This window comes from Erigeron canadensis, chromosome 4, assembly GCF_010389155.1.
Source record: "Erigeron canadensis isolate Cc75 chromosome 4, C_canadensis_v1, whole genome shotgun sequence".
In the NCBI taxonomy this organism is placed as follows: Eukaryota; Viridiplantae; Streptophyta; class Magnoliopsida; order Asterales; family Asteraceae; genus Erigeron; species Erigeron canadensis.
The window spans coordinates 30,333,100-30,359,631 of record NC_057764.1 but is presented as its reverse complement, the minus strand read 5'-3'; the positions used below and the strand labels follow the sequence as shown (position 1 = coordinate 30,359,631).

The following is a 26,532-nucleotide window of genomic DNA, read 5'->3' as shown; positions in this document are numbered from 1 at the left end:
AATTATTTTGTTCAAAAATTTGATTGACATCCCATAAATTGGGGATATAAACTAATAAAGATAGGTTATGGATAATTATCATAGCTGGACTCTATTGGTAAGTTCTCACATGGGGGGCTTAAATCAGAGGCTAGGAAAATGCTCCATTTTGGAGTAAGGTATGATTGAAACTATGATTATTTTGTGCTCTCACTTGATCTACCAAAATTTATAGTTGGAGCAACCGGAAAACACCATCAAGATACAAAATTATAGATTCAGTTTGATAGGGGTAGAAAATGTGAAATATGAAATTAAAAAAAAAAAAAAAAACCTTTTTGTTATGTATAGATCCAATTTTCCTTAAATAAATATTTCTAGTATAATGTATACCTCAAATTAATTATGCTTTTCTGTTGGTGGGGATGTTTGTTTTCTCCAATTAGATAACTAAATAGACCATTTCTATAAACACCAAAAAGTCGATTTAGTTGTACTAATATCACTCCCCCTTCTATAAACATCAAAAACCCGATAATAACCGTTGCGTTAATAGTAAAAATTATATTATATATATATATATATTTTATAAAATGGTATATAGATCCAACACACCAAACCATTTTTACTTTCTGTTAACAACAACAACATACCGATTTTCAGTTTATCACTCACATGTCATATACAATTACATGTGAGGTATTCTTATGTTAGGATATACTGCAAAATATTGAGCATCCATGTATAGCCATTTATTTTTGTGTATATATTTAAGTTTACCCTTTTTATAACTGTGTTTGTTTTGTTGGTCACATGTATCTGGAACATTGCAAGATGCTGTGTTGTTTAATACTCGTATATGATACTGAAAGAGATTTGTATATAAACAGATTTAGAGTGTCTGAGTTTATATGTTTGGTGTACGTATTACCACTTACCATAAAGGCATGGTTAAAATGAGAGTGGGTGAGTGAGTAGTTAGACCAAAAGTCGTTCAAGGAAATGGGTATCCCCAGCTTGAATATCTAAAAGCCTAAAACATTTAAGACATTTTCTATATCTATACTACATAACAAAAAAATAGTAGCACCTTGAAAGTTATACGGAGAAATGATTAAAGTACCCTTAATGAGTACGTAACACTATCAGTCATTTTTCTTTTAAAATATCTACATTAATCCTTTACATTAATTATTTTTACATCAATTATCTAACATCACTCGATGACACCACTACCGCCAACAACCGTCCCCCATAACCACATCGTCGCCGCCATGAAAACCGCTGCATTGCGCGGGTAACGTGCTAACACATAATAATAATTATAAAGAAAAAAGTCGGGGAATGTACTCCCGGTTAGTAAATTGGGGAGACTGGTAATGATAACCCACTTAATAGATTTCCTTCGGCACTAGAAGTGGCAAATTGGATGGGTTATGGTCAAATTAAAAAAAAAAGGTGCTCCACAATTTAATTGATAGGTTATGGTAAAAACTTCCTATAAATAATTTGCGTGTCAAACATGATTACAAAACGAGTACATTTCAATAAGAATCACAGTTATTATAAATAATGATTTGGGATGTTTTATCAGTTAAAAGATACATTGTGGATTTGTGGGTGATGTTTGACCCATCTGACCACCCATCAGAGATAAGATATGATGTGCATCGACCCGTGTACAAGTAATTGAGTCGAATATGTCACCTTTTTTCAACATAGTTATCTTAACTTGACGTTTATATGAGTTGGTTAAACTTAGCTTGACATCGGTTAGGTAAAGGATCAAAGTCTATGTGTGTCGTCAAATCTGTCCGTTGATGAGACTCTTTGAGTCCATATATCTCCTACCTTTGCTTATTCAGTTCTTGAATGATGAAGAATTCAAGATAAAAAGGTTATAGAGGCTGGTGGTGTTTTGACCATTTTAACTTTAAGTGTTACCAATAACAGAATTATGATCGAATTGAAGCAGGTGTTATACATGCATTTTTTACTCCAAGGTTTAATGTGGGTTAAGTAATGGGTCAAAAGAGGTTTAGTCTATCCACAAACACTGTTTTTTTTTTTTTTTTCATACTCTATAAATATTTAGTGTCTTAACTATGATTCGAGAAGTATGATTATTACAACAAGAATAATATTTTATAGGTAAAGCGATTTCAGATGCATTTGAATACACATGGATGGTTCCTAACCTGATTGGTTGATAATTTTAAGTTAAATCTCTTGGCTTAACTCATTTGACCTGTTAGTATGAAACATAACTCAACTTGACCCATTTGTGAATAAGCAGGTTATAATTGCTGCCTATATGAATTTCACCTGGATTTGCTCTTTTTAGTTTATTGGATCTTTAATTTGGCATGTTATCAAACTTTCTAGTGTAGTTGCCTGTTTGGACCAAACGTATTACTCGTATATTATATCACATAGATTGTGAGGTTTTCAATCAGTGCAGGCAAAGGAGGAAGGCCTGGGTGCATTACTGAGGTGGGCTTAAAATCTCCATAATAGATATTGTTGAGAAACAGACATACAGTCTATTTGTTGACAAAAAGAAGGAATGTATAAATTGCAGAGTGTGGATAGTTATTATTTTTTGGGCTTGGAATCGTTTTTTGAATATTAGAGATTACTGTCAGATGAGGTGGAAAAGGATAATACTTGAAATTAATAATTTTGATGATTTTTGGTTTTTATTTATAGGGAAAAAATTATGAGGTTTGGTTTGTATTTTGAAGCCACTGGGAAACGATTTTGGTTTGTTTGGTGCTATGGGCTAAAAAGATTGGGCTCTTTATTTGATGTTGGGCTGTGAAGAATAAACAAGGTCATTTGTGAATTAAAGAGATTATGTATAGATGACTGATGACTTAGCTTCTTGGGCTAAAAGTTCTGGGCTGCACATAAGAAGTTTAAGGAATTCAAGAATTGTGAAAGAATAAAGATCCAGAAATGAAGAAAAAGATTTAGAATAAATGTTTTAATGTCTTTTTTATAAGATTTGTGATAAGGATTTTGACACTAGTATTTATATATGCTTTTGTTTATGTTGTTTGGGATGTATTAATAGCCTTGTAAAGTGTGATCCTCTATGGCTATGCCCATAGTAATGTTGATATCACGGTTAAGTATTTTTATATACGCACTTACGCAGTTGCTTATATATATTATATCATGTTAGACTTCACCATATTCATGAGTGAGGTGTATTAACATGAATTTGGGAAATGAATGCTTGCCTCATTATGAATTTGAGTATGACATGGTAAAGGAATGTAATAGATGAGGTATTGAACTTCATAATCATCGTCGTCAACCCCCGGCATGTTTTATATTGTCATCATCGTTTAGCCGTCGTAATGCACGGATACCTGGCTTATTTGTGGCCATGTTTTCGTTCATTCATCATCATCATGTCAGTTAAAATAAATATAATCCTTGAAGCAGCTAGTTCTATCATGAACTTATCTCCAACTCCTAAAACCCAAATAACAACACGTTCCTAAAAAAAATCCGAAAAAAATAACAACAAAGACTAAAGGGTGATGGCAACCCAACCCACCACAACTTTTAATCAATTCCATAGAGAGAGAGAAAAGAGGTAAAATTGTCATGCTTTCTGACCAAGTACAAAATACGACTCTTTTGAATTCTGATATACCCTTGTGCATCTACTATATCTATCTATCAAATAATAATTGAATAGAAGAAAAAAAGGCTAAAGCCTCTAAATTGCCCCAAATGTGAACTTCTATAGTTAGAAAAGTGTAAGTTGTCCCCTCTTTATTTGTATTGCAATATATCTAAAGCTCAACTATCCTCTTGTCTTTTCCTATTTATATTATTCGATTAAATCTGTAGAACCATTAACTCAATAACTTGCTATTAATTCGTTTGTCATTATCATAATTTGTATAGTCGTATAGATAGAGATCTATCAAACTACTAATTTAGTCTTCTTTGACCCAACTTTTAGGTAGTCTCGGTTAAAATTAAATTTTTGCCCAAAATCTACATTAATGCCGGATTTGGTTGGCACATATATAATCTCATTTTATATCACGTAAGTTGACACATCATTGTCTTATCCAACCATATAATTTGTCACGTATAAGTTTTTAATTGTTCGGATATATATATCCAATTACTGGGAATTGAAAGTTAACTACATTACATAGACAATTTACGAATTACATAACATCAAGGTTGTGGAAGTTGCTAACTAGGCTCCCCTAGGTCGATAGATTATAAAATTGGGAGTACCCAGGTCTATGAAGGGAGTACTGGCTGGGGGGAGGGGGTGTCAAGGCTGCCAAAGCGAGGAGTACTTGGAGTAATTGGTTGATTCGGCTCTATTCGACACCCTACATTGTAGCAAATACTTGAAGAGTTCTCGGGACTCAATGTTTCGCAACAATGCATAACATATACATCTGGATATAGTTAGTTAGATCCATTGGTTATAATCTCATAAAAGAACTCGTGCGCCTGCATAGTTAACTCATCGAGCTAGCTAGTTTTGTGATTTTATAAAGAAATTACTTCGTATGTATTAACTCCTCTAATAAAGTACGTACGTAGCATGGCCGGCCATGTAAGATTGCATTGTATCATTGGTTATTTAATTGGTTTAAGTTTGGTAAATCAGCGGACTTATAATAAAAAGTATGGTAGACTTTTTACTCCAAATTTCTGGTAACCAAAGACTAATATACAAGCTTAATTTGCCAAATATGGATCATCTTCAAAACCGGTAAGCAAGTAATCAGATTTTTTATGAAATATATATACTTACTTCCAGATATTATATTGATTGTGATCCACAACATATTAATTAGCATGTGTCATGTCTTATTGTTGTTACACAAGTTTATACAGGCTGTAAATTTTTAGTCATTAAAGAGAAAGCATAACCAATCGATCAATTTTATCCAACACATGTAAAATCTGAAATCTCTTTAATTTATAATAAGAGTATTAATCAGTAAAAAAAAAAAGTTAACTATTTGTTTATCAAGTTACAAATTAACCAATGAGATATATTTACTAATCAGAACTCCAATAGTACTTAATTGTAGCCTTTTAAATTATTAGCTAGATGGCATACATTATATATCCTTCCTAGCTTGAATTATGATTCCTTATCATCATCTTCTAGTCATTCTATAATAACATTTTGACTTTATAGCATTGTTCCCATTATGAATTGCATATTTTTTGACATACAAACATTTAATACAGGAAGACAAAAAACCATGCAAGAAGATTGAAATAACTTCTTGTTTACATCTTACCAAAGATGCATCCGAACTATTAGTATGTTGTTGATACAAAATTGATCCTAATATGAAGAAAGCTTGATAGTTATGGGTAAGACTAGTTAGGCCCCCATTCCCTTTCCAAGAAATTTAGCCCCAAAAAACTCTACCAATTGTAATGCATCCTCAAAATTCCCCATACTTGATCAAAAGCCATATTGTGGTCCAATTCACTAAATCTATCATTTTGAAAGAAGACCCACATCACTTTTACCTCCATATAGTAAAATGGAAAAGGCAAAACTTTCTATAATTAGAAACCCTAGTAAGTTTGATTTGAAATTTGGAACTTAAAGTAGGAAAACCTAATTATTGTATCAAGGCCAACCAATTAACAACTTTATGTACCAAGCCATGCATCTATCTTCATCTCTTTTTCTATGTGTCCTATTATACAAGTACAATTTGGCATGTCTTTTTGCCCTCATTTTTAAACAAATTGAAGTCTCTAATGTTTGATGAGTTTATACGTACCCTTACAAATCGACTCAACTACTATGGATCTACAAAACAACATTATGAACTCCGAACTTGAAAATCTCAACTCATCTGAAGTTAATCTTCATGGGTTTATGCCGATGTCTGGTGACAATTTCACTTATCATCATCAAAGGCCTCATCCTCTTGCGTTTATGCCCGTGCAAGATGAAGCTGATGCAATTCCGAGTTTCAATTTCATTACTGATCCCCAATCTGGTTCTGTCTATGATGCTATTAACCAGTTCCCTACAACCGGGGACACTACTTTTGGCTTAAATCGAGACGGTATGGTTACAAGGGTCGAAAGCATCATGAATGTGAATCCTAATGTATCTCCTCATGGATATGTGGGAGAAAAGAAGGTAAATAAATACAGATACCCCCCTTTTTTTTCCATTATTCATTCCAATCATTTCGTGGGATCAATTCTTTATTCGTCTTGATAATGATTAACTTGGTATGTGTAGGGGTGTGGAAGTAAAAAGAGGAAGAAAAACAACGACGCCGTGGAGGAGAAACCGAGAGAAGTTGTTCATGTGAGAGCAAAGAGAGGTGAAGCAACTGATAGTCATAGTTTGGCTGAAAGGGTTTGTTTTTCTATCTTTCATTACTGATCAATATATATATATATAGAAAGGCAAATTAATTTTTAGTATGCTTTAATTTCACATGCATTTTATAAGTAAACAAAGCATACTTGAATCTTTACCCCCAACAATAATACACAAATTGTTTGGGGTAATTAATTAATTTGATATCTAGAATCCGGCCATTTTATTTTTTTATATTTTGCTTTGGGAGCAGATGAGAAGAGAGAAGATAAATGACAAGCTAAGACACTTACAAGATATGGTTCCCGGATGCTATAAGGTTCATGCATGTTCATTTCCTGATCAATTCAATTCGCCTTCAATTCCTTTTGAAAATAATCTAGCTACGTCGATCCATGGACAATTTATCAGATTTTGTCTAATTTTTTGTAATTTTTTTAGACGATGGGCATGTCAGTGATGTTGGATGTAACAATCAACTATATTCGATCATTACATAATCAAATCGAGGTATATATATATATATATGTTCTGATGAATAACTAGTTTCAAGGTAGTTTAATTCAAGACTAATATAAGAAAAGTGATTTTGAATATCTAATTAATTTTGCTTGTTTGGTTGTCAGTTTCTGTCAATGAAGCTTTCAGCAGCAAGCATGTTTCATGACTTCAACTCGCCAGAAATGGATGCTATGGAAAATGTTAATAAGGTAACGTACATCTATAACTACTTACTATTCTACTCGGTGATCCGATATATGAATTCTCTAATCATCTTATTTCACTTGATCATATAGATCGATATAAACACACTAGTTTTTCAGTAAAATATATACTATTTCCAAGAATCGCCTTAATTTCTAGCTTGTTTGTGGAACTAAAAAAAAAATGTAAAAAAGCTAGGCGGTCTAATTGAATGAAGATGTTAAGTTGTCCGAATATACTTCTTGTTAATGTGTTCTATCAACTGATCTGATATCTTATGATATATATGAACTTATATACCAGAATCACATATTCAGTACTTGACGTACATATAATTAAGCAAAAGTATAAATGTACAAGCTAGCAAAAATATTAATTTGAATGAATAAGTTATTGGACGACACTGCTCATTCCCGGCCCGTGCATATAGTTTTCATAAAATAGAAATTAACATACAATCAATATATATATAGTACATCAATTCTCAATTATAGCAAACAAGAAGTAAACCAACTTAAATACCAAAAAAATATTGTGTGCTTGTAGATCGACTTAAGAAATTAAAATGAAGAAAGTAAAAAATAAAGGAAATATAACTTAGAAAGTAAAAAAAATAAAGTATTGCTAGTGTATGAAACAAGAAAGGTGAATTTCATTAAATGCGAGGGGATATATATGATGAAAAATACTCTATATATGATATGATGGTTGCGCGCAGGGAACAAATGGACATGAAGCACAAGTGATCATGGAGAGGACGGTTGTTGGACAACAAGGGTATGGAGGAGACCTTCCTCGCTTTCAATCAACATGGTCTCCTTCTTTTCCATGATCCAATTTATTATCTATATCTCTCTATATATAAATTTACGCATCAAATGTGTGTTATATATCCTTTATTTCAGTACTGATCTAAAATAAAAGTATTTAAACAATGGTTGTATGTTAATATACTTGAATAGCATGATTTGTTTGGAGGTACGTATGTATGAACGATATATTAATATGTAGGTTGAGATCGATCGATATATATGTAATTAAAACGCAAATTGTATGCTATTTTCTTGAATATGATGTACTTAATTATATCTTCTGTTATTTGCCTTCAATTATTTGGGGTAGACGAAGAAAATGATAAATTCCTGTTAATATTATTTTAAAAATTTTCTTAAAATTATAATAATGTGACATGTGAATTTAACTAATTTTATTTCTTAATTTTTTTCCCCCACATGTATTCACCTAATAATTAAGAAGTTTTTTATCCTATTAGTTTAAGGGGATTTATCATTCCAAAAAAAAAAATATACTCACCATACGGTTAAGGGAAACAAATGATCACGTACTATTTTTCCACCAATGTTATTGATATATATATTTACTATTTATATTTATTTGATTTTTGATTAAAGAAATTTATAAGTAAACCCTGAGTCAATGATTGTTCAGGTTATAAAAAACACCAACGGGTAGCACAAAGAATATTTGGTATTGTCATTACTCTCTGTCATTTGAAAAATAGTTTCATTTTTTTAAAAACTTCATACTCGTAGTCAGCTCTCGTAGATGTTATGTTGAGTTCCAAAATTTGGGCTGTAAGTTAAGTGTCATAGTTTTTAAATGGAAAATTGGGCTTTAAAAGGGTTCAGCCCGTTCAGGAGCACAGCAACTCAAATAGAATACCTTCATTGAATTGGGCTTTAGAAAAGGCCTGGGTAGGCCTGAATTCCAAAAATTGACAAGATATGATACAATACAACCACTTATATATTTAGTCGATCGTAACTTCATAAGGAGTCGAATGCTAGCAAAGAAGGTTAACATTAACACATCAACATGAACCCGATACCCAAAAAAGATGACTCTTGTTTAACATCAAAACCCACCCACTGCCTAACATTTCGTACACAATAAGATGTTGAAAACGCAAAATTATATAGTATTTCGCTCCTTTAGGACATGTAAAGATATCTACTTGCCAAAGTAAAAATATAATACTATTACTTTTTCTCACTATTCCTCTTGAAGTTTTATTGCGTACCAATACAAGGTACAAACTAATTTAAAACAAAAACACATACTTCTTTATAGAAAAAGTACTTTGTATTCACATTTATTCAAACCAAACTAACCTTCCAATACTTGCAATGATATATATCAATTTAAACTTACACTCTAACTAACCATCCAATATTTGATCTATTACGAAACAATAAGAAACCTAATATTCATAGTCCACAAAATAACTATTACAACAAAATAATTTGAATGATATAACCAAAGTTTCACAATCAATGAACTATTCATAGTCCACGAAAATGAAAATAATAGCAATAGCATAAGGGAGTGATATTTATACAATAAAACTTTGTCATGTACATTAAAAATACAAATTTTATTGTACAGCGACCAATTATATTATGCAAAAATTGTTGTGGACCGTTAAAATTTGTTATAGCAATATTACTTCCCATAGCAATACTGTATAACGCATTTAACACACACTAACAAAAAGTTGATGCTAGATTTATTGGAACTTACTATATATCTTTTCTAAATTTTTTATAGTTTATATTTCATAATATACATAAATTACAACATAAGTTATCATACCCTAACTTTTCTTTTTTCCGAAGAATTTATATATTATATTAATACAATGTTATAATATGTCTGTCATTCTAAAAAAAATACGACGTTATAACATATTGGAAGATTGTTTTCTTAGGTCACTCCTTACAGGATGCCTATTCTTTCACTATTCATCGGTCGAACATCACAAGAACATTCCTTCCTTATAACTTTTATTTTTCCTCTCTCCCTTCCTTATAACCTTCATTTTTCCTCTCTCATCACGTTGAATGCACGTCCAAAGTTGAAAGAAACTCCCAGACATCGTTTTAGACGCATCCAGTGCTAATAACGTATTCCCCTCCAACGCGTCAGACGGCGTCGGACGCTTGAGGAGAATTGCTATAAGGACCGGCTTACTAAAAAAATACAATGTTGTAACATATTTAATCCCACAGACTACAGCAATGTGCGGATAAACCAAAATTTTTAACTATACAAATCAAATAATTAAATTTCGATATAAACTAAGGTCAAGATGGCACACGCATTCTGCGCTCCCGCGAACGTCATCGTCCCAGCGTCACGTACCGCAGTAGCCCACCACCGTCCGTCACCAAACATTCACTTACTTCCACCAACGAACCATCGCCGGCAGCTGACGTCACGGCCACTAAAAACAACGCCAATCAGAAGCAGCGCTAATTCTGCATTTGATCTTAAAGGTGGCAAAGGGTAATTCACTACTTGTTAAATTAAACCCATTTATTTTCAAAGATTTGAACTTTATAGTATTTGTCGTTGAAGATATTCATGTTTCATTGTCTTGAACTGCAAATTGACTTTTTTAAGTCAAATTTTACACATTTGACTTCAAATTTGGTATGAATTTTATCGAATAATCATATTCATTGATTATTTTCTGTTTGCTCTATTTGTAATGAACATTCGTATGCTATGATTATATTTCTGATATGAGTTATAGAACCCATATAAAATTTGTAGTCAAATAGTGTTGTCTTTGACTAGCAAAAGTCAAAATGAGCTTCTTTTGTTGGTTTTAGGGGATGGTAGGCTAAATAGTTGTTTTTTTTTTTGTTATTGGCAGAATGAGTAGATTTCATGAGATAGAACTTAGTGTTCGAGATTACGAATTAGATCAGTATGGAGTTGTGAACAATGCTGTGTTTGCAAATTATTGTCAACATGGTGAGTTGTTATATACATATATGTTTCAAGGATGTTTGGGATTACGTTTATATATATAAAAAAAAGGCACCACTGAAAAACGGCGTTTAAAGGAACCTGCTTTATCAAAATAACGTTTTCCTGCTCTAGGAAAATACCGACGGTTTGTTATACACTACGTATATTCTGATTATTTGTTACAATTTGTTTTGACCATTTATTTTTTTTGAAGCAATGAGGACATGTTTATGGTCCAATTTCTCACTTTTTCGTATATAACATTGTATATCAATGAAAAGTAGCTTATGAAACTTGGTCTGTTCCATTTGATTACATTGTTTTTGCAAGACTCTCTTATATTTAAATCGTTCATTGAACAGCTCGTCATCAACTTATGGATAAGATTGGTGTAAGTATTGATTGGATTGCTCAGAGTGGTAATGCTGTAGCATTGTCCGAATTGTCCCTCAAGTATCTTGCACCTCTGAGGGTATGCGTTTAACTCCAATTGACTCGACTCTTAATTGCCATTTACAATTCCCAACTACAAATCTATTGGCATTTAAATAAATACAATGTGATTCACAGTTATAGTAGTTTTAGACACCTCTAAGGTTAATAGGTTATATCAGATTTTTATCCAAACCGTTTGTTCTTACAAATCATAGTGTTTTATTTCTCCTTCATCTTGCTAACATTGATTGATTTCAAAAGTTTGTAATGCATATGATGTTTTTCTGTATTTCAATTTGAAATAAGTTGCCAATGTTCATAATTTCGAGAACAAAAATCATTCATAAGTCCTTTAGTTACGTCATTTGAATTCAATATCTCATGTCATAGGTATTCTTGTGAAAACAGATTGGCGATAGATTTACCATGAAAGTGAGAATATCTGACTCTTCCGCTGCACGTCTATACTTTGAACACTTCATTACCAAGATCCCTACTGAAGAGGTTAAATATGTTATCCCTATCTTTTTGTTCCATAAGCATGCCCGTGTTCTTGGCTGGCAGCCAAGATAGTCAAAGGCAGAAAGTTCCTTCATGACTGTTACATGTCTTTTTGATGTGTCTGTTTATGACTTTTTTATTTATTTTTTTATGCAGCCAATTTTGGAGGCGCGGGCAACTGTAGTTTGGCTTGACAAAAACTACCGTCCAGTTCGTATTCCATCAGAGGTGAGATCCAAACTAGTCCAGTACCTTCGTCATGAGGAGTCCAACTGATGTATGAATGTATCACGGATCATCATTTTTTGGGGTGGGCGACCATTTGAGATATTTTACATGATAATGAGCAACAATAGTAGGTGATATTCTATATTCACAACAAAACTTAGCTATACATAACAAAGACATCCTTTTGGCGTTTAAATAAATTAGTACCAACCCTCGGTTTCAAACTGAAGCCATGGAGACTTATAAGTGAAACTTCTACCAATAGTTATAGAACAGGGTTGGTAACAAAGACATTCCTTAGTAGTACATTGCACGATGTAGAATTATGTAATGCAAAATATTGTTGTATATGGCTAACTCTTGTTGTGTACAAATCACTTCCGATCATCTGACATAGTGTACGAAATGTAAGTTTCATCCTCTATTCGTGTTTTGTTATAATTTTGTTATTTGTTCTCAAAGGATGCTTTCATGATTTATGTAGTAGAAGTAGATATTGTGTGTGAATTTCTTAGGTGAATCTATAACCATGTCAACAGAAGAAATCTTGAATCTTGATGGAAATTCATGGACTTGTAACGTTTTACACAACGTTACATTTACCTGCTACATTGTCCATCATCATGAGATATTCTAAACTTTTATGAAGCTTTCTGTCATATATTTCACTCCTTTAGGACATGCAAATATATTTACTTGCCAAACTAAAAAATGATACGTATTATTTTAAATCTTGATAACTTACCTTAATAATTTATAATAACAATAAATTGATTGATGTAAACACAAAACATCATGAATCATAGTACAAAGGTATTATGATTTAGTCCACAATGATATAACGATAAATATTCTTAGGCTACCATAGGTAAATATCAATTGTTGTACATATTAATTTAAATCCACAATCAATCAATTGATAACATCTTCTAGTATAGGATGTAATTGGGGGTGGAAAGTGGATGTTAAGAAAATAATATCTGTTGTCTTTTAAATTATATAAAAATAATCAAATTTGTTTCTTTATGTATTTAAATTTGAAATAATAACATATCACAATAAATTAAATTGATGTGTTGGCTCTAAATCTTGTTAAGTTATAATTTATTTTATAAAAACTTGTATTGATACCTATCACATCAAACTATGGAAAAACCCAAAGGTATCAAATTTAACTTGCATCAATCGTCCCAAGTCCTAACTAACCTTTCTATACCCTCTAAATCACAAAAAAATAATATTCATAGTCCACAAAATAACAATAACAAAAAAATAATTTGAATGATAGAATCAAAGATTCACAATCAATGAAATTATCATAGTACACAAAGAGAAAAGCAATTGTAGTACTGTATATAACAAAAAAATAATTTGAATGATAGAATCAAAGATTTTCAATCAATGAAATTATCATAGTACACAAAGAGAAAAGCAATTGTAGTACTGTATAAAGCATTTAACACCGAGTCATAGATACTTTGTTACGTTGGCTGATATATCTTAATCATTGTTATATTTTTTGTCTGCAAAATTAAAAGCAATTGTAGTCGAAGTCTAAAATCCATAATTAATCAAAAAACCATATAAATTAATAACCTACACTATATATTGGTTTAGATTGTCTATCACTTAAAACCCACATCATTCTGATTCATAACCAAAACTTTTACTAGTAACATATAAATCAAATAAAATTCGACATAAACTAAGGAGAAGATGTGACACGCATTCTGCGCCCCTGCTAATGTCATCATACCGGCGTCACGAGCTGCAGTAGCCCACCATGGTCCATCATCAAACATTCACTTACTTCCACCAATGAACCGCGGCAGACAGCTGCCTGGACGGCAACTTAGAACAATGCCAATCAGAAACGGCACTAATTTTGCATTTCATCATAAAGGTGGCAAAGGGTAAACCCATTTTGACTTTTGTAAGTCTATATTTATATATTTGACTTCAAATTTGGTACGCATCTATTAAATAGCCGGATTCTTTGAATTTTTCTATTTTCTCTCTTTGCAAATAAGATTTGTAGCCTGTGATTATTTTCTTGATATTAACAATAAAACCCATGTAAAATTTGAAGTCAAATAGTGGTCTCTTTGACTAGCAAAAGTCAAAATGAGCTTTATTTGTTGATTTTTGTGGATGGTAGGCTAAAATACTTAGTTTTTGTTGTTGACTTGTTCGTCTTAAATTTTAATGATTGGCAGAATGAGTGAATTTCATGAGATAGAACTCAGTGTTCGAGAATACGAAATGGATCAGTATGGAGTAGTGAGCAATGCTGTGTTTGCAGATTATTGTCATCTTGGTGAGTTTTTAATTGACATATTATGTTTTAGTGATGCTTGTAAAAAGGGCGGGCCTTTGAAAAAAGACGTTAACAAGTCTCAACTTTCTTTTTCAAAATAATGTTTTCCTGCTCTAAGGAAATACCGATGGTTTGTTAAACATGTATTCTGATTATCCATTACTTTTTTTTTTCACCATTGATTTAATATGATTATAGACCATTGATTATTCATTACTATTTTGAAGAAATGAAGATGTGACTATGAAACTTGGTTCGTTCCATACTTCCATTTGGTAACATTGTTTTTGCAATGACTCTCTTTCATTTAAATTGTTCATTGAACAGCTCGTCATCAACTTATCGATAAGATTGGCGTAAGTATTGATTGGCTTATTCAGAGTGGTCGTGTTGTAGCACTGTCGGAATTGTCTCTCAAATATCTTGGACCTCTGAGGGTATGCATTTAACTCTATTTAATTCGATTCTTAATCACCATTTACAATTCCTTACACTATCGACGTTTGAAATAATACAATGTGATATGATATTTATGGGGAAAAAAAAGGTTGGATAGGAACATCTTGATTCCATGTATCATTTCATGGTATTAGTAATTTTTGACAGATTATGGAGTTGCCAGAAAATCATTGCAGAATAAACTTTTTTGTACAAATTGTTTTTTTCTTGCAAATAGTAGTGTTCCAAAAAGTTTATTTGCAAGAAAAGTACTATTTGAAAAAAAAAATGTTTTATTTGAAAGTTCGTAACGCATTTGATGTTTCTCTGTTTTACAATTTGAAAAAAATGCTAATGTGCATAAGTTTGAGAACAAAACTTCTAGGGCGCGTTTGGTTGTAGAAAATGTATTCTAGTTTTTCATTTTTAATTTTCTAGAAAATGAAAAGAGTTTTTATTTTCTAGAAAACAAATAAAAATTTTGAAAACGCGTTCTAATTAGAAAACTAGAAAACATGTTAGAGATGTGAAGAGAGGAGGAGGAATGAAATGGAAAATGAAAATGGAAAACAAGAAAAAGATGTTTTCAAGTTATCTATGAAAAATGGAAAACATTGTTTTCTTTTCTTGGAAAACATTTTTAGAAAACTATGATTAGAACGCGTTTTCTGTTTATCATGTTTTCTTGGAAAACGAAAATGGAAAACAAGGGGTGTTTCTCGCAACCAAACGCCCCCCTAAGTTCTTTCGAAATGCCATTTGAATTGCATATCTCATGATGGGTATTCTTGTGAAAACAGATTAGAGATAGATTTACCATAAAAGTGAGGATATCGGAGTATTCAGCAGCACGTATGCACTTTGAATTCTTCATTACCAAGATCCCGACCGAAGAGGTTAAATATGTTTTTTGTCGTTTTTTTTCCAAAAGCATGCCTGTGTTCTTGGCAGCCCAGATAGTCAGACAGAAAAGTCCTTCATGTCTGCTTTATCTTTTTGTGTTGTATTTGTTAAATTATTGTTAATCACTGAATCTTTTCGAATATGTTTGTTGAAGCCAATTTTGGAGGCACGGTCAACTGTAGTTGTGCTTGACAAAAATTATCGTCCTGTTCGTATTCCATCAGAGGTGAAATCCAAACTAGTCCAGTACATTCGTCATGAAGAGCCCAACTAATGTATCAGGTATCGCGGTATCACCATTTTCTAGGGTGCAGTGGGGCTATCATTCGAGATATTTTAAATGATAATGAGCAGCTAGCAAAACTTAGCTATACATAATTACGTAAGTATTACATATTGCACAATGTACAATTATAATGAAAAAACTGTTGTAAATCTTGTTACGTACATATCGCTTCCGATCATTTGACATAGTGTACGAGATTTCTTCTACACTGTCGAAGTTAAACTAAATATATGTATATACTATAAAGTCTAGGGATGTATTATGTATAAGTCTGAAAGTTAGGAAGTTACTATGTCGAAGGGTTGTGTCGGTCTATTGTATGTGTCGGTCCTTTAGATGTGTCTGTTCACATCTTATAAATAGGACAAGCCGTACAAACAAATACCTTGTAACCATATTGCAACTTCATAATCAAAGCATATAGTGTGTATATTATTGTCGATTGTGTTATTGCTCGTGGATTACCAACAGTGGTATCAGAGCGGTTATCGATTCGGGGAAGAAGAAAAACTATCAGAAGATTACCGTTTTGATTATTGTATTGAAACAGAAACATAAGCGGTTTATCAATTCAGGGAAGAAGAGAGATCGATCAGAGGGCACTGTTTATCCCTGTACAAAAACAGAGACAGAAACGTTTTTTTTATTGGGGACTGTTTCTCGTTCGGAGATAAGAACACATAATACAGGGTGTAGCAATTTGGTAGAAGAATTAGACTCGGCTGTCTGTAATTTGAAAGAAACAAGGATTGTTGGACAGCAATCGGAAGAAGAAAACAAAGAAAAGTCAGAACAGGGGGAAGAAGACGACGACAACAGATACATTCTCTTTTCCTTTACTTTTGTGTTTGGAATTGCAATAATATAGGAAGAAAACACTGTTTGATTTTTTTTTATTCAACAAGAAAAGTCAAAACTTTTAACAATCTGATTTTTTCTTTTCTTTGGGAAAGATTTTTTGAGTGATAAGAATACTAAAGATAAAATTTTTATTAAAGACAATAAAAAAGTAAAATAATCAAGTTGTTGTATAGTTTTTTCTGTCAAGTGGGTATACTTTAGAAAAACGGAAAATACAACAAAAGGGAAAATTTTGATTCTTAAACAAAGACGGTTACTAGTTTTAGAATATTGGGTTAGAGTAATATAAGATCAATAGCGGATTAGCGGGATTGATAATCAATAGCGGGGTGGCGGGTTTTGATTATCAACAGCGGAATTGCGGGGATTGATCTAGATCAACAGCGGAGAAGCGGGTTTGATTGTCAAGAGCGGAGAAGCGGACATAGTTGTCATTAGCAAAAGGCGAAAGTGACAATTATTTGCGAGGTGGATTTGACTTTCAACAGCGAGGCGGGTTTGATCAAACACCAAGGAATCAAAGAAACTGGGAAAGAAAAGTAAGAAAATGGCGGGTGACGGATCCAAGAAAAACAACAACGAACTTATGAAGGACAGTGGAACATCAATGGCTCTCCAATGCCCGATTCTCAATTCAACGAATTACACTATTTGGGCAGTAAAAATTAAAGCAATTTTTAATGTCCATGGACTATGGGAAGCAATTGAACCAACCGAGGGCGCTGAAGTTGATGAAAAGAAGAACAACATGGCAATTGCAATGTTATATCAAGCAATTCCAGAAAATATGGTTTTGCAAATTGCAAGCCTTACTTCGGCGAAAGATATTTGGGAATCATTAAAGGTTCGACACGTAGGAATTGAAAGGGTTAAGGAAGCACGCGTTCAGACAATCGAGTCAGACTTTGAATCTTTAAGGATGGGTGCAAATGAACCACTCGATGTGTATGCGGGAAAGATTAGTGAGATTGTTTCCCAAGCGAGCAGTCTGGGACATACTTTGGATGAAAAAAGACAAATTCGCAAACTTCTAAGTTCGGTGCCAGAAAGGTTTATTCAAATAGTGGCGGCAATTGAGCAATTTGCAGATTTGGATAAAATGACGTTCCAAGAAGCGGTGGGGAGACTAAAGGCTTTCGAAGAACGTACAAAGAGGCAAATTAAGGAGGAAGATATGGCTGGCAAACTTCTATATATGAAGGAAGACGCTAAGGAGAAGGGTAAACACCATAAGTGTGAGCATTGCGGTTGTGGAAACTCAAATCAGAAAGACTTTGGACGTGGTCGAGGACGAGGCCGGTGGTCCAGGAGAAGTCAAGGCGATGGTCGAGCACAACGGGACAAGAGCAATATAAGGTGTTTCAAATGCAATGAACTTGGGCATTTTAGCAATGAATGTCCAAAGTGGGAAAAGGAGCATGAGGCAAATTTGATCCAAGAGGATGACGAACCAACACTGCTATGATGGGAAGATGGATCAAGAAAGGATGACGACCTCACTTAAACTATATTTAGTTTAAGGGGGAGTGTTGAAGTTAAACTAAATATATGTATATACTATAAAGTCTAGGGATGTATTATGTATAAGTCTGAAAGTTAGGAAGTTACTATGTCGAAGGGTTGTGTCGGTCTATTGTATGTGTCGGTCCTTTAGATGTGTCTGTTCACATCTTATAAATAGGACAATCCGTACAAACAAATACCTTGTAACCATATTGCAACTTCATAATCGAAGCATATAGTGTGTATATTATTGTCGATTGTGTTATTGCTCGTGGATTACCAACATACACAAGTACTATTCATCATGTAAGGAAATGTAAGTTTCACCCCATATATATCATGTTTTGTTATAATCTTGTTATTTGGTCTCCAAAGCATGAAACTTTCATGATTTATGTAGTAGCTAGATACTCTTCAAAACCAAGACTAACCTATGTATTGAGTTTCAAATTTGTTTAGTTGTTCGGACACAAATATGCTTGTTTTAAATTTGTTTTCCCAAACTATGCTTTTAGTTTAAACTCAAAAACAATATTAATTAGGAAAAACTTTTTCTTCTTTTTTCCCTTATATCTCATCTTTCTTAATTATCTAGTCTATCTCTTTGCCTTTACTCTTTTCACTTGAATATAAAACATCGAATTAGTACTTCCAGCAAAGATTAATCGGCATTCATGAAATTCTAATACTTAGCTTTAAGTCAGTTGATAATTATGATAGTTCCCGGTTTCTTTTATTACAATTTTTTAGAGGCTTTTGTTTTAACTTTTCAAATGGAGTTTATCCTTCTTTCATAAAACACCACTATTATTATGAAATGTGTGAAAAGATTTTACGCTAATCTGGACACTTAAAGTAACGAATATGTTTCATCTAGTTTGAGTAGATGAATAAGTAATACATTATAATGTTATGAAAAATTAACCATCTAAAAAATTTGAAAAAATATTTTAATCCAAAAGCTAAACCTACAGTTATTTAATTACTTGAGTTAATTAAGAGTGAAAATAATTTTAGTTTTCATAAAACATGGTTTGAAAGAAGAGAGATAAGAGAAAATAGGAAGAAAATATATTCCTAAAATAATTCATAACCAAAAGCATAGTTTGGGAAAACAAATTTAAAACAAGCACTTTTGTATCCGTCAATTAAAAAAGAAACATATTTTGAGAATTTACTCGGTTGGCTTTGCGTACACTTTTTGACACGATTAATAAATGAGTTGGATTTGGGTTGATATATGAACCCGTTAAATCGAAAACGACACGATCCCCATTATAGATATACAAATCCACACAAAATTAATTTACAACCAGCCATTATGGTTTACGGACTAAAATTTTTAGTCTATGGATGACAAATCAACACATATTATATATATCCCTCTAGGATCGAGATCAAAACATGTATCAAAACCGACAAAAGCATAAATTCAAAGTACCGCAAAGGTATCGTATTATTCATACACCAGTGACCAGTACACCACCAAAAACTAGTTCATGTGTCACAATGGATAAATTAAAAGCAAATTGGTGTAAACATGAGTTTTAGAGTTGAAATCGCTATTTTCATACTTTTTCGTCTTAAAATAAGTGGTTTATTAATTGGTGAGAAAAAAAAAAAAAAAAAAAAAAAAGTATCATGACTTTTTAAAATTAGTAAATGTTTTTATAAAAAAATGTTTATGTAAAAGGAGAGCTAAATGACAAAATCTCAAAGGAAGCTTGTTGACGTATATAGATATAATAAAGGTGCCACCTGTTACTTACACTCGTACATAATATAATCACGATTTCACTGATATAAAATGAAAAGATAAATAAAAGAAAAGAAAATAATCAAAAAATTGATCTGAAAAACGAAAATGGAAGCTGATGATGATCAGAAGAAGAAGGTGATGGTGGCAATAGATGAGAGTGAATACAGTCGTTATGCACTTGAATGGGCCCTTGAAAACCTCAAAGACTCCATAGCCAACAAAGAACTTATATTATTCACTGTACAACCAATCTCTAGCTACAATTATCTCCATGCTTCCTCGTATGGTTCTACTCGTATGTTGTCTGTCTGTCTCTCTCCCTTCTACCTCCATATTACTAATATTATTTTTTTTAATTTTTTATATTTATTTTTACCATAGTAGATCATTTCAAAATTTGACCTGTGGATAAAGAACCGTGATAGAAGATGTAATTTGACTTGGGATGTTTGGATCTCGAACCCTTTGGACACTTGATTTAGTTTCTAGATGGTCGTGTCCTCGAAACTTGTATGGGGTTAAAGTTTCGAGTTGGGTCTATGTTGTATTTTTCTTGTATTTTTTGTAATCTTGATCACTACTTCACTAGCATCCTGCTAGTCGATCCTTTTTATAATCAATAAAATATTTTTGTCGTTCAAAAAAAAAAGATCATTTCAAAATTTATTGCACAATTAGATTAAATTAAGTTAATTGAGATTTAGTACAATTGTCTACATATACTAATTCTAGTCCAATTGTATAATAATTTATGATGATCATTAATATTTGTCACCTTTTTATATGTTGGTAGCAATATTTTTATCTATTACCGTAAGGGGAAAATGATGGGTACAGCAAGCTTTACCCAAGCTTGTGTACTACACACACAAAAATGCCCCCTGATTTTACATTTTGACCCTCAAACTTATATATGTATCAAAAATGCCCCGTGATTTTCTATATAGCTTTACCTATCATTACCTATCATGCGTACAGCCTGCTGTACGTATGATATCCCCGTACTGTAAGTATATATATGTGGATTTGAACTTTTGAAGTTACAAAATTTTCATTCAGTTCTTTTTGTTTTCTTTACTTTTGCAGCTCCAGAGCTGATAAGAAGTATCCAAGAAAATCAGCAGAAAATTGCTCTTAGTTTGCTGGGCCAAGCCAAGGATCTCTGCAGTAAATATGGGGTATATATATATATATAGGAAAATAGTATAAGCACACCTGTTAATTTTAACTGTAAGAGGTGGCAAAATGGCTATTTGGGAAGGGTAACGTTTTGAAACCGGTCGAACTGAACAACTCTATTGTTTATACACATTTTTTAAGTAGAAAATAATATATGATTGATGCGTCAAATTTGAACAAAAAATATATTAATCTAAAAAATCAATCGTCTTAAGATAAGTTAGAGTTTGATTGAAGCTAAAAAGCCAATAATCAAGGGTGCTACTATAGTCTCTTAGTGTAGACATCCTGCCTTGTATCTCTTGTGACCGAAAGATTGTGAGTTCAAGCGTTGGAAAATATATATTACTATGTGATGATATGTGTGAAATATTATATTCTCGAGTTTATATTTATAAGAAAAGAAATGATAAGATTAGATATTGGAAGATAAGAAAAGAAACTATCTATATGTATACTATCTCATTTCATGATTTGAAGTACCTAAAATACCCCTCTTTTTTATTCACAAATTTAAACATCCTTAGCTAATATACTTATAATACCCTTAAATCTCAATAATTTATTTTCTTCTCTCTCCTCAAATCTCAAGTTCTCAACCACTCATTTTTTTCTCCATAAATCATTTTTTACTCTAATTCATTCAAAATCTTTTATCTTAAAAACCGTATATCGATAAATTATAAAAATTGTATGGGTGTTCTAAAAATTTCATGCTCTTTCATTAGAAATGTCATTCAATATACTTTCGACGAATTTTTAAATGCGAAGGCCGAGCCCGTACAGATAAAGCATTTGGCTATCACACTCTATGACTTATCATCTCTTATGACCTATCACCCCTACCATCTCATTGCCGCAATGCGCGGGCACTTTCCCTCGTATAAATATAATGCATTCTCAAGTTTAATAAAAAATGAAAGAAATGATAAGAAAAGAAATAGTTGATTACATTCTTGAGTTTTAATGAAAGGAAGGTAAAAGAAAAAAAAAGATATAATTTTACACATATAGCCTTCGTAAAATGAGTATTAGATGTAGTTGAAGGGTGGAGTGGTAATTTCATACATTTATCCTTTCTTTTCCATCACAATCATGCCAAAATTGGCAAGAAAAATTTGGGGCTTAAAACCCTTAAGTTTTCCTATCCTTTCCTATCTTTTCTTTTATAAAAAAAACTCGAGAATGACAATTTAGAAAAATTTTCAATCATTTCTGTTCTAATCCTATGAAAAAAAACTCAAGAATGTAATGTTAGTCTTTAGCAAAATAAAAGAAACAAGTTGCTAATAAATCAGTCATAATGCATGAATATGTTCCATACACAGATAACTGCAGAGACGATGAGTGAAATGGGGGATCCTAAAGAGCTAATTTGTGAAGCAGTTGAAAAGTATAATATCCAGCTTCTAGTGCTAGGTAGCCAAGGTCGTGGAGCTCTTAAGAGGCGAGTTCTGTCTTTCTTAGGGAACAAGCACACTCTTTTTGTCAAAGTTATTTCATATCCTGATCGTGTTAATATGCGACTAACTTGTAGCAGATGGTACTTGAAACAGGGTTTTTCTTGGTAGCGTTAGCAATCACTGTGTTCAAAACGTCAAGTGCCCAGTTCTTGTAGTTAAGAAATCTACATGAGAGTATCAGGTCATATCCTTCCTGGAGTGTAGTGCTTTTCCGGTTCTACTTGTGTAACTCTACTATGTGTACTGTACATAAATAATATCTAGATAAAACCATCTTGTAAACTAAAATAAATTTATAAATTTCCGCATAGATAATATCAGTTGCTTGTGATAGGCAGTCACCGTCCAAAAGTTTGTGTTTCAATTTGGATTGTTCTGTGTTTGTGGGATGTTTGAGTATACTTGTGATTATTCTTTTGATAAAGAAGAAATATACGGATGGTAGTTGTAATCATTGAAGCTAAGTTGAGTACTTTTGAATCTTGTTACATAATTTGATGAATATAAAAGGAAGACAACATACAGATAAATACATTTACAACTAAAAAGAGTTAAGGGGTCGATGGGCTCCACTTGTTTGACCCGTTACCGATTAGGCCTTGTCCAAGTTATAGATAGAAGCAGCAGATAAGTTTATGTCAGTTATCAATAAAACAATGTTGACGAGTCGAGGCACCCAACCTGTTTGACCCAGTATCCATTAGACCTTGTCCAAGTTATAGATAGAAGCATTAGATGCATAGATAAGTTTATATTACAAAGAAACAAAACAAGGCACATGTCACCCCAGCTGGTTACATATAAAGACAATCCTAACCTCTTCCAAGCTTTACAAGTGTTATAAGATTCAAAATGGTATTGCACAATGACAACCCGAACCGCTTGCCTATGCATATAAAAATATTGTATCTTAATATGACCTTTAGAACCAAGTAGAGAAAGAAGGGTTGTGTTTCATGTTTGTGCAGATGGAAGAAGCTGATATTGGAGTTACAGGTACAGAGACTAACATAAAGAATAAGGTGATGGTGGCAATTGACGATAGTGAATTCAGTGATCATGCTCTCAATTGGGCCCTTAAAACCCTTCATTCCACTATCGTTGGTTCGGAACTTATTATCTACACTGCTCTAAACCAAGTTGACATCGGCTATTTGTATGCATCTTCCTGGGGAAGTAAGCCTGTCCCTTTAATACTTAATTATTAGAGATGGTTTATAAAGGTTCCTTTTTTGTTTTGGGTATGGTTATTGCAGCCCTGAGCTGATTAAAAAGCTTCAAGAAAGTGAAAAGAATGTTGCGTATGAGTTACTAAAGAAAGCCAAAAGCACCTGCAGCGATTATGGGGTGCGGTTGCACTTTTGCTTAAGGTGTCATGGATAATTAAGATTCTGTTTCAAATAATAACTGTGGTATTGTACGCTTTTCAACGGCACAGATTACTGCAGAAGGAATCACAGAGATTGGAGACCCTAAAGTGGCTATATGCAATGCGGTAGAGAAGTTTAACATTCAGTTGCTTGTGGTAGGCAGTCATGGTCGGGGAGCTGTTACAAGGTTAGCTCATTTATCATAACCTGATAACCTATCCGTATTTCTTTTCAGTGTATGAATTGATGACGTTGTTGTAGTTTACGAAGTTACAGTTTTGTTCTTTGATTATAACAGGACTATCTTGGGGAGTGTCAGCAATTACTGTGTCCACCATGCCAAGTGCCCAGTTCTCGTTGTCAAGAAAACAGACTGATATTATTGTATGTGCACAAATAAGAGCTTACTCGAAAATAATGTTGTTCATGTTTGAACTAAATGGAATACAACTTACCTCCAAAAACCGAATCATTGCCAACTGCTTTATATGCCCAATTACATGCTGCTTTTATTCCTTCAGTTGCATATCTGTTCAAAATGTTCAGTGTTAAAAATCCGCACTTTTATGTCATATTGTTTAAAGGAATGGTTTTGTACGTGTTTGGGCAAATCTTTTGATTTCCACTCAGTTATAAATCTAACAAATCCATGCCCAAAAACGTTCGAGTTAATGTTGTTATCAAGAACAATACTAGTCCTTTTATACATTTATGTTAGTCTGAGTTGCATCATAAGATTTTCTAGTCCCAAACCTGCATTTGCTACATTCAGTTCATAAAAATCATCACAAAGACCTTTGAGATTCTTCTATCTGAGAACTGACATGATGTAGTACTGCTTTCCGTGTGAACCAATGGACATCAATCGTGTTCCCACCCCTATCCTTAGTGAATACTACATGTAGTGGCTGTACGAGACTGAATTATACTTTTGCTTAGAAAAGAAATAGTTGATCTTATCATATGAAACTTTATAAATACCTGATGAATGTCTCCCATGAAATGAGAAAGGAATAGCAGAGCTTCCGTGAGATCATCTATAAGCTAAACAGGTAAAGTTTCAGCCTCAAAACCGATATGATTACTAAACTTATTAATGAAAATTTCAAGCAATAATAAACACCCTGTACAAGTGATGTGTATTTTCTAGTCTTAAATTTTATAAACACGAAATACCTAGCTACCGACTATTACACACTTGCGGGCAGTGAACCCGTTCGTATGCAATATAGTTGACTTGGTAAACCGAGGTCGAACACAAGGACTTATTAAGCAATTGTTACAATAAAGTGATTCAAATTAAAAGGGGGGTTTTGTGGCCGAATTGCCATGTTGCAAAAGTTAGTAAGAAAAGTCAGTAATTCCGTAGGATTAATCGCAAGAGAATATTTGGTTGCTGAATCTTAACGCCAACTAGCGATTTCCGACAAGTCTTTCCTAATTTTTAGAGCCCGCGTCTTGACCCCTATCCAATTTTTGGGCCAATTCCCTCTTCGTAAAGATTTAAAAGGAACACCTACTTGGATCAACTCACATGCCAATCATCGGGTCTAAATATTACTTGCTTTTGTTGAACGACTTAGAAGGTAGACAAGATGAACTCCCGTTATACTTGAAACTTTAATTGCTTTAGATATGATTATTGTTCCCGCACTTAATTTCTACTCAAAACAATTAAGCATTAAGAACCTAAGTTGATTTTATGATTTAATCTTTAAAAGCTTTCTCCCGAACTGCTTATTCGCCTAATTAGATCCCTCTATCATGAGCGTTGACTCACTCGAAATGAATTTAATTGTTTAAAATCTTTATCGTTGATTTCTCCCGAACTCCAACGATTTTAGGTTAATTATAGACCGATTAACCGTTTCATAAATCAATTGACGATGACATAGATTTCTCCCGAACTTCTAATTACAATTATCAATCAATTAATATAAAAGTTGAAAACAATATTTAAATCCAAATAAATGTGGATCTTCGATTAAACAAATAAACCTTGTTCAACACTCATAAGCAACATTAATTCGACCCTATGACATGCTTACTACCCAAGCGGGTGCAAAAGATTTAGCTACTCATATTTAAAATACAAGAACAAACGAAAAGAGAAGAAATCATATTATACCGAAATGATTGAAGATAATCCGGTAGCAATAATGATTACAATCTAAAGCTGAAAAGAGATAAAACCCTAACAACTTGTTTGGTCCAAAGTGTTAAAAAAAATGAGAGAACTATGAAAATTATGCCAAGAATTCGTCCTCAATGCAGAACCCTAACTGACCTTATATACAAAATCAGCGTGTAACGGCCGTTAGTATAGTAACTGGCCGTTACATTTGTACTAGAAGACTAACGCCCGTTAATGGGATAATGGCCATTACACGCTAGTTGATTTCTAACGGTCGTTTGTGACCTAACTGCCAGTTACAGGAGAAACCACAAACCCCCTCTCTAACGACCGTTACTC

At 32.9% G+C, this 26,532-nt stretch overlaps 5 protein-coding genes across 6 annotated transcripts; all 5 read left to right on the top strand.

The window, feature by feature from the left end:
• Positions 1-5,800: 5,800 nt before the first annotated feature.
• On the top strand, positions 5,801-7,871 carry LOC122597376 (transcription factor bHLH75-like). The gene is made up of 6 exons (XM_043769976.1): positions 5,801-6,145; positions 6,251-6,370; positions 6,588-6,653; positions 6,776-6,844; positions 6,961-7,044; positions 7,758-7,871. The coding sequence occupies exons 1-6, from the start codon at positions 5,801-5,803 to the stop codon at positions 7,869-7,871; spliced, it is 798 nt and encodes a 265-aa protein (XP_043625911.1).
• Positions 7,872-10,058: 2,187 nt separating this feature from the next.
• Positions 10,059-12,487, top strand: LOC122597987 (acyl-acyl carrier protein thioesterase ATL3, chloroplastic-like). Its single transcript, XM_043770591.1, has 5 exons — positions 10,059-10,345; positions 10,719-10,819; positions 11,179-11,288; positions 11,660-11,755; positions 11,909-12,487. Exons 1-5 carry the CDS (start codon positions 10,149-10,151, stop codon positions 12,026-12,028), a joined length of 624 nt encoding a protein of 207 aa, XP_043626526.1. The 5' UTR covers positions 10,059-10,148; the 3' UTR covers positions 12,029-12,487.
• A 1,213-nt stretch (positions 12,488-13,700) lies between these two features.
• Positions 13,701-15,952, top strand: LOC122598684 (acyl-acyl carrier protein thioesterase TE3, chloroplastic-like). 2 transcript variants are annotated; one of them, XM_043771265.1, is made up of 5 exons: positions 13,701-13,883; positions 14,197-14,297; positions 14,625-14,734; positions 15,536-15,631; positions 15,793-15,952. In XM_043771265.1, exons 2-5 carry the CDS (start codon positions 14,198-14,200, stop codon positions 15,910-15,912), a joined length of 426 nt encoding a protein of 141 aa, XP_043627200.1. In that variant the 5' UTR covers positions 13,701-13,883; position 14,197; the 3' UTR covers positions 15,913-15,952. The 2 variants fall into 2 exon arrangements, with proteins under 2 accessions (XP_043627200.1, XP_043627199.1); XM_043771264.1 differs by lacking the exon at positions 13,701-13,883 and having other exon boundaries at positions 14,184-14,297.
• A 4,121-nt stretch (positions 15,953-20,073) lies between these two features.
• On the top strand, positions 20,074-23,026 carry LOC122595898 (universal stress protein A-like protein). Its single transcript, XM_043768372.1, has 4 exons — positions 20,074-20,342; positions 21,134-21,225; positions 22,555-22,673; positions 22,783-23,026. Exons 1-4 carry the CDS (start codon positions 20,153-20,155, stop codon positions 22,859-22,861), a joined length of 480 nt encoding a protein of 159 aa, XP_043624307.1. The 5' UTR covers positions 20,074-20,152; the 3' UTR covers positions 22,862-23,026.
• Positions 23,027-23,227: 201 nt separating this feature from the next.
• Positions 23,228-24,661, top strand: LOC122595897 (universal stress protein YxiE-like). Its single transcript, XM_043768371.1, has 4 exons — positions 23,228-23,845; positions 23,946-24,036; positions 24,128-24,246; positions 24,358-24,661. The coding sequence occupies exons 1-4, from the start codon at positions 23,646-23,648 to the stop codon at positions 24,434-24,436; spliced, it is 489 nt and encodes a 162-aa protein (XP_043624306.1). The 5' UTR covers positions 23,228-23,645; the 3' UTR covers positions 24,437-24,661.
• The last annotated feature ends 1,871 nt before the right edge of the window (positions 24,662-26,532 follow it).

Bases quoted from the DNA above. Each gene is read 5' to 3' on its own strand.
- LOC122595897 (XM_043768371.1), top strand. From the start codon at position 23,646: ATGTTTGTGCAGATGGAAGAAGCTGATATTGGAGTTACAGGTACAGAG. The intron at 24,037-24,127 runs GTGCGGTTGCAC...TCAACGGCACAG, and splicing joins GCACCTGCAGCGATTATGGG to ATTACTGCAGAAGGAATCAC. The intron at 24,247-24,357 runs GTTAGCTCATTT...TGATTATAACAG, and splicing joins GGTCGGGGAGCTGTTACAAG to GACTATCTTGGGGAGTGTCA.
- LOC122598684 (XM_043771264.1), top strand. From the start codon at position 14,186: ATGATTGGCAGAATGAGTGAATTTCATGAGATAGAACTCAGTGTTCGA. The intron at 14,298-14,624 runs GTGAGTTTTTAA...TTCATTGAACAG, and splicing joins TGCAGATTATTGTCATCTTG to CTCGTCATCAACTTATCGAT. The intron at 14,735-15,535 runs GTATGCATTTAA...TTGTGAAAACAG, and splicing joins AATATCTTGGACCTCTGAGG to ATTAGAGATAGATTTACCAT.
- LOC122595898 (XM_043768372.1), top strand. From the start codon at position 20,153: ATGGAAGCTGATGATGATCAGAAGAAGAAGGTGATGGTGGCAATAGAT. The intron at 20,343-21,133 runs GTATGTTGTCTG...TTACTTTTGCAG, and splicing joins TTCCTCGTATGGTTCTACTC to CTCCAGAGCTGATAAGAAGT. The intron at 22,674-22,782 runs GCGAGTTCTGTC...TACTTGAAACAG, and splicing joins GGTCGTGGAGCTCTTAAGAG to GGTTTTTCTTGGTAGCGTTA.
- LOC122597987 (XM_043770591.1), top strand. From the start codon at position 10,149: ATGGCACACGCATTCTGCGCTCCCGCGAACGTCATCGTCCCAGCGTCA. The intron at 10,346-10,718 runs GTAATTCACTAC...TGTTATTGGCAG, and splicing joins GATCTTAAAGGTGGCAAAGG to AATGAGTAGATTTCATGAGA. The intron at 11,756-11,908 runs GTTAAATATGTT...TTTTTTATGCAG, and splicing joins CCAAGATCCCTACTGAAGAG to CCAATTTTGGAGGCGCGGGC.
- LOC122597376 (XM_043769976.1), top strand. From the start codon at position 5,801: ATGGATCTACAAAACAACATTATGAACTCCGAACTTGAAAATCTCAAC. The intron at 6,654-6,775 runs GTTCATGCATGT...TAATTTTTTTAG, and splicing joins TGGTTCCCGGATGCTATAAG to ACGATGGGCATGTCAGTGAT. The intron at 7,045-7,757 runs GTAACGTACATC...GGTTGCGCGCAG, and splicing joins CTATGGAAAATGTTAATAAG to GGAACAAATGGACATGAAGC.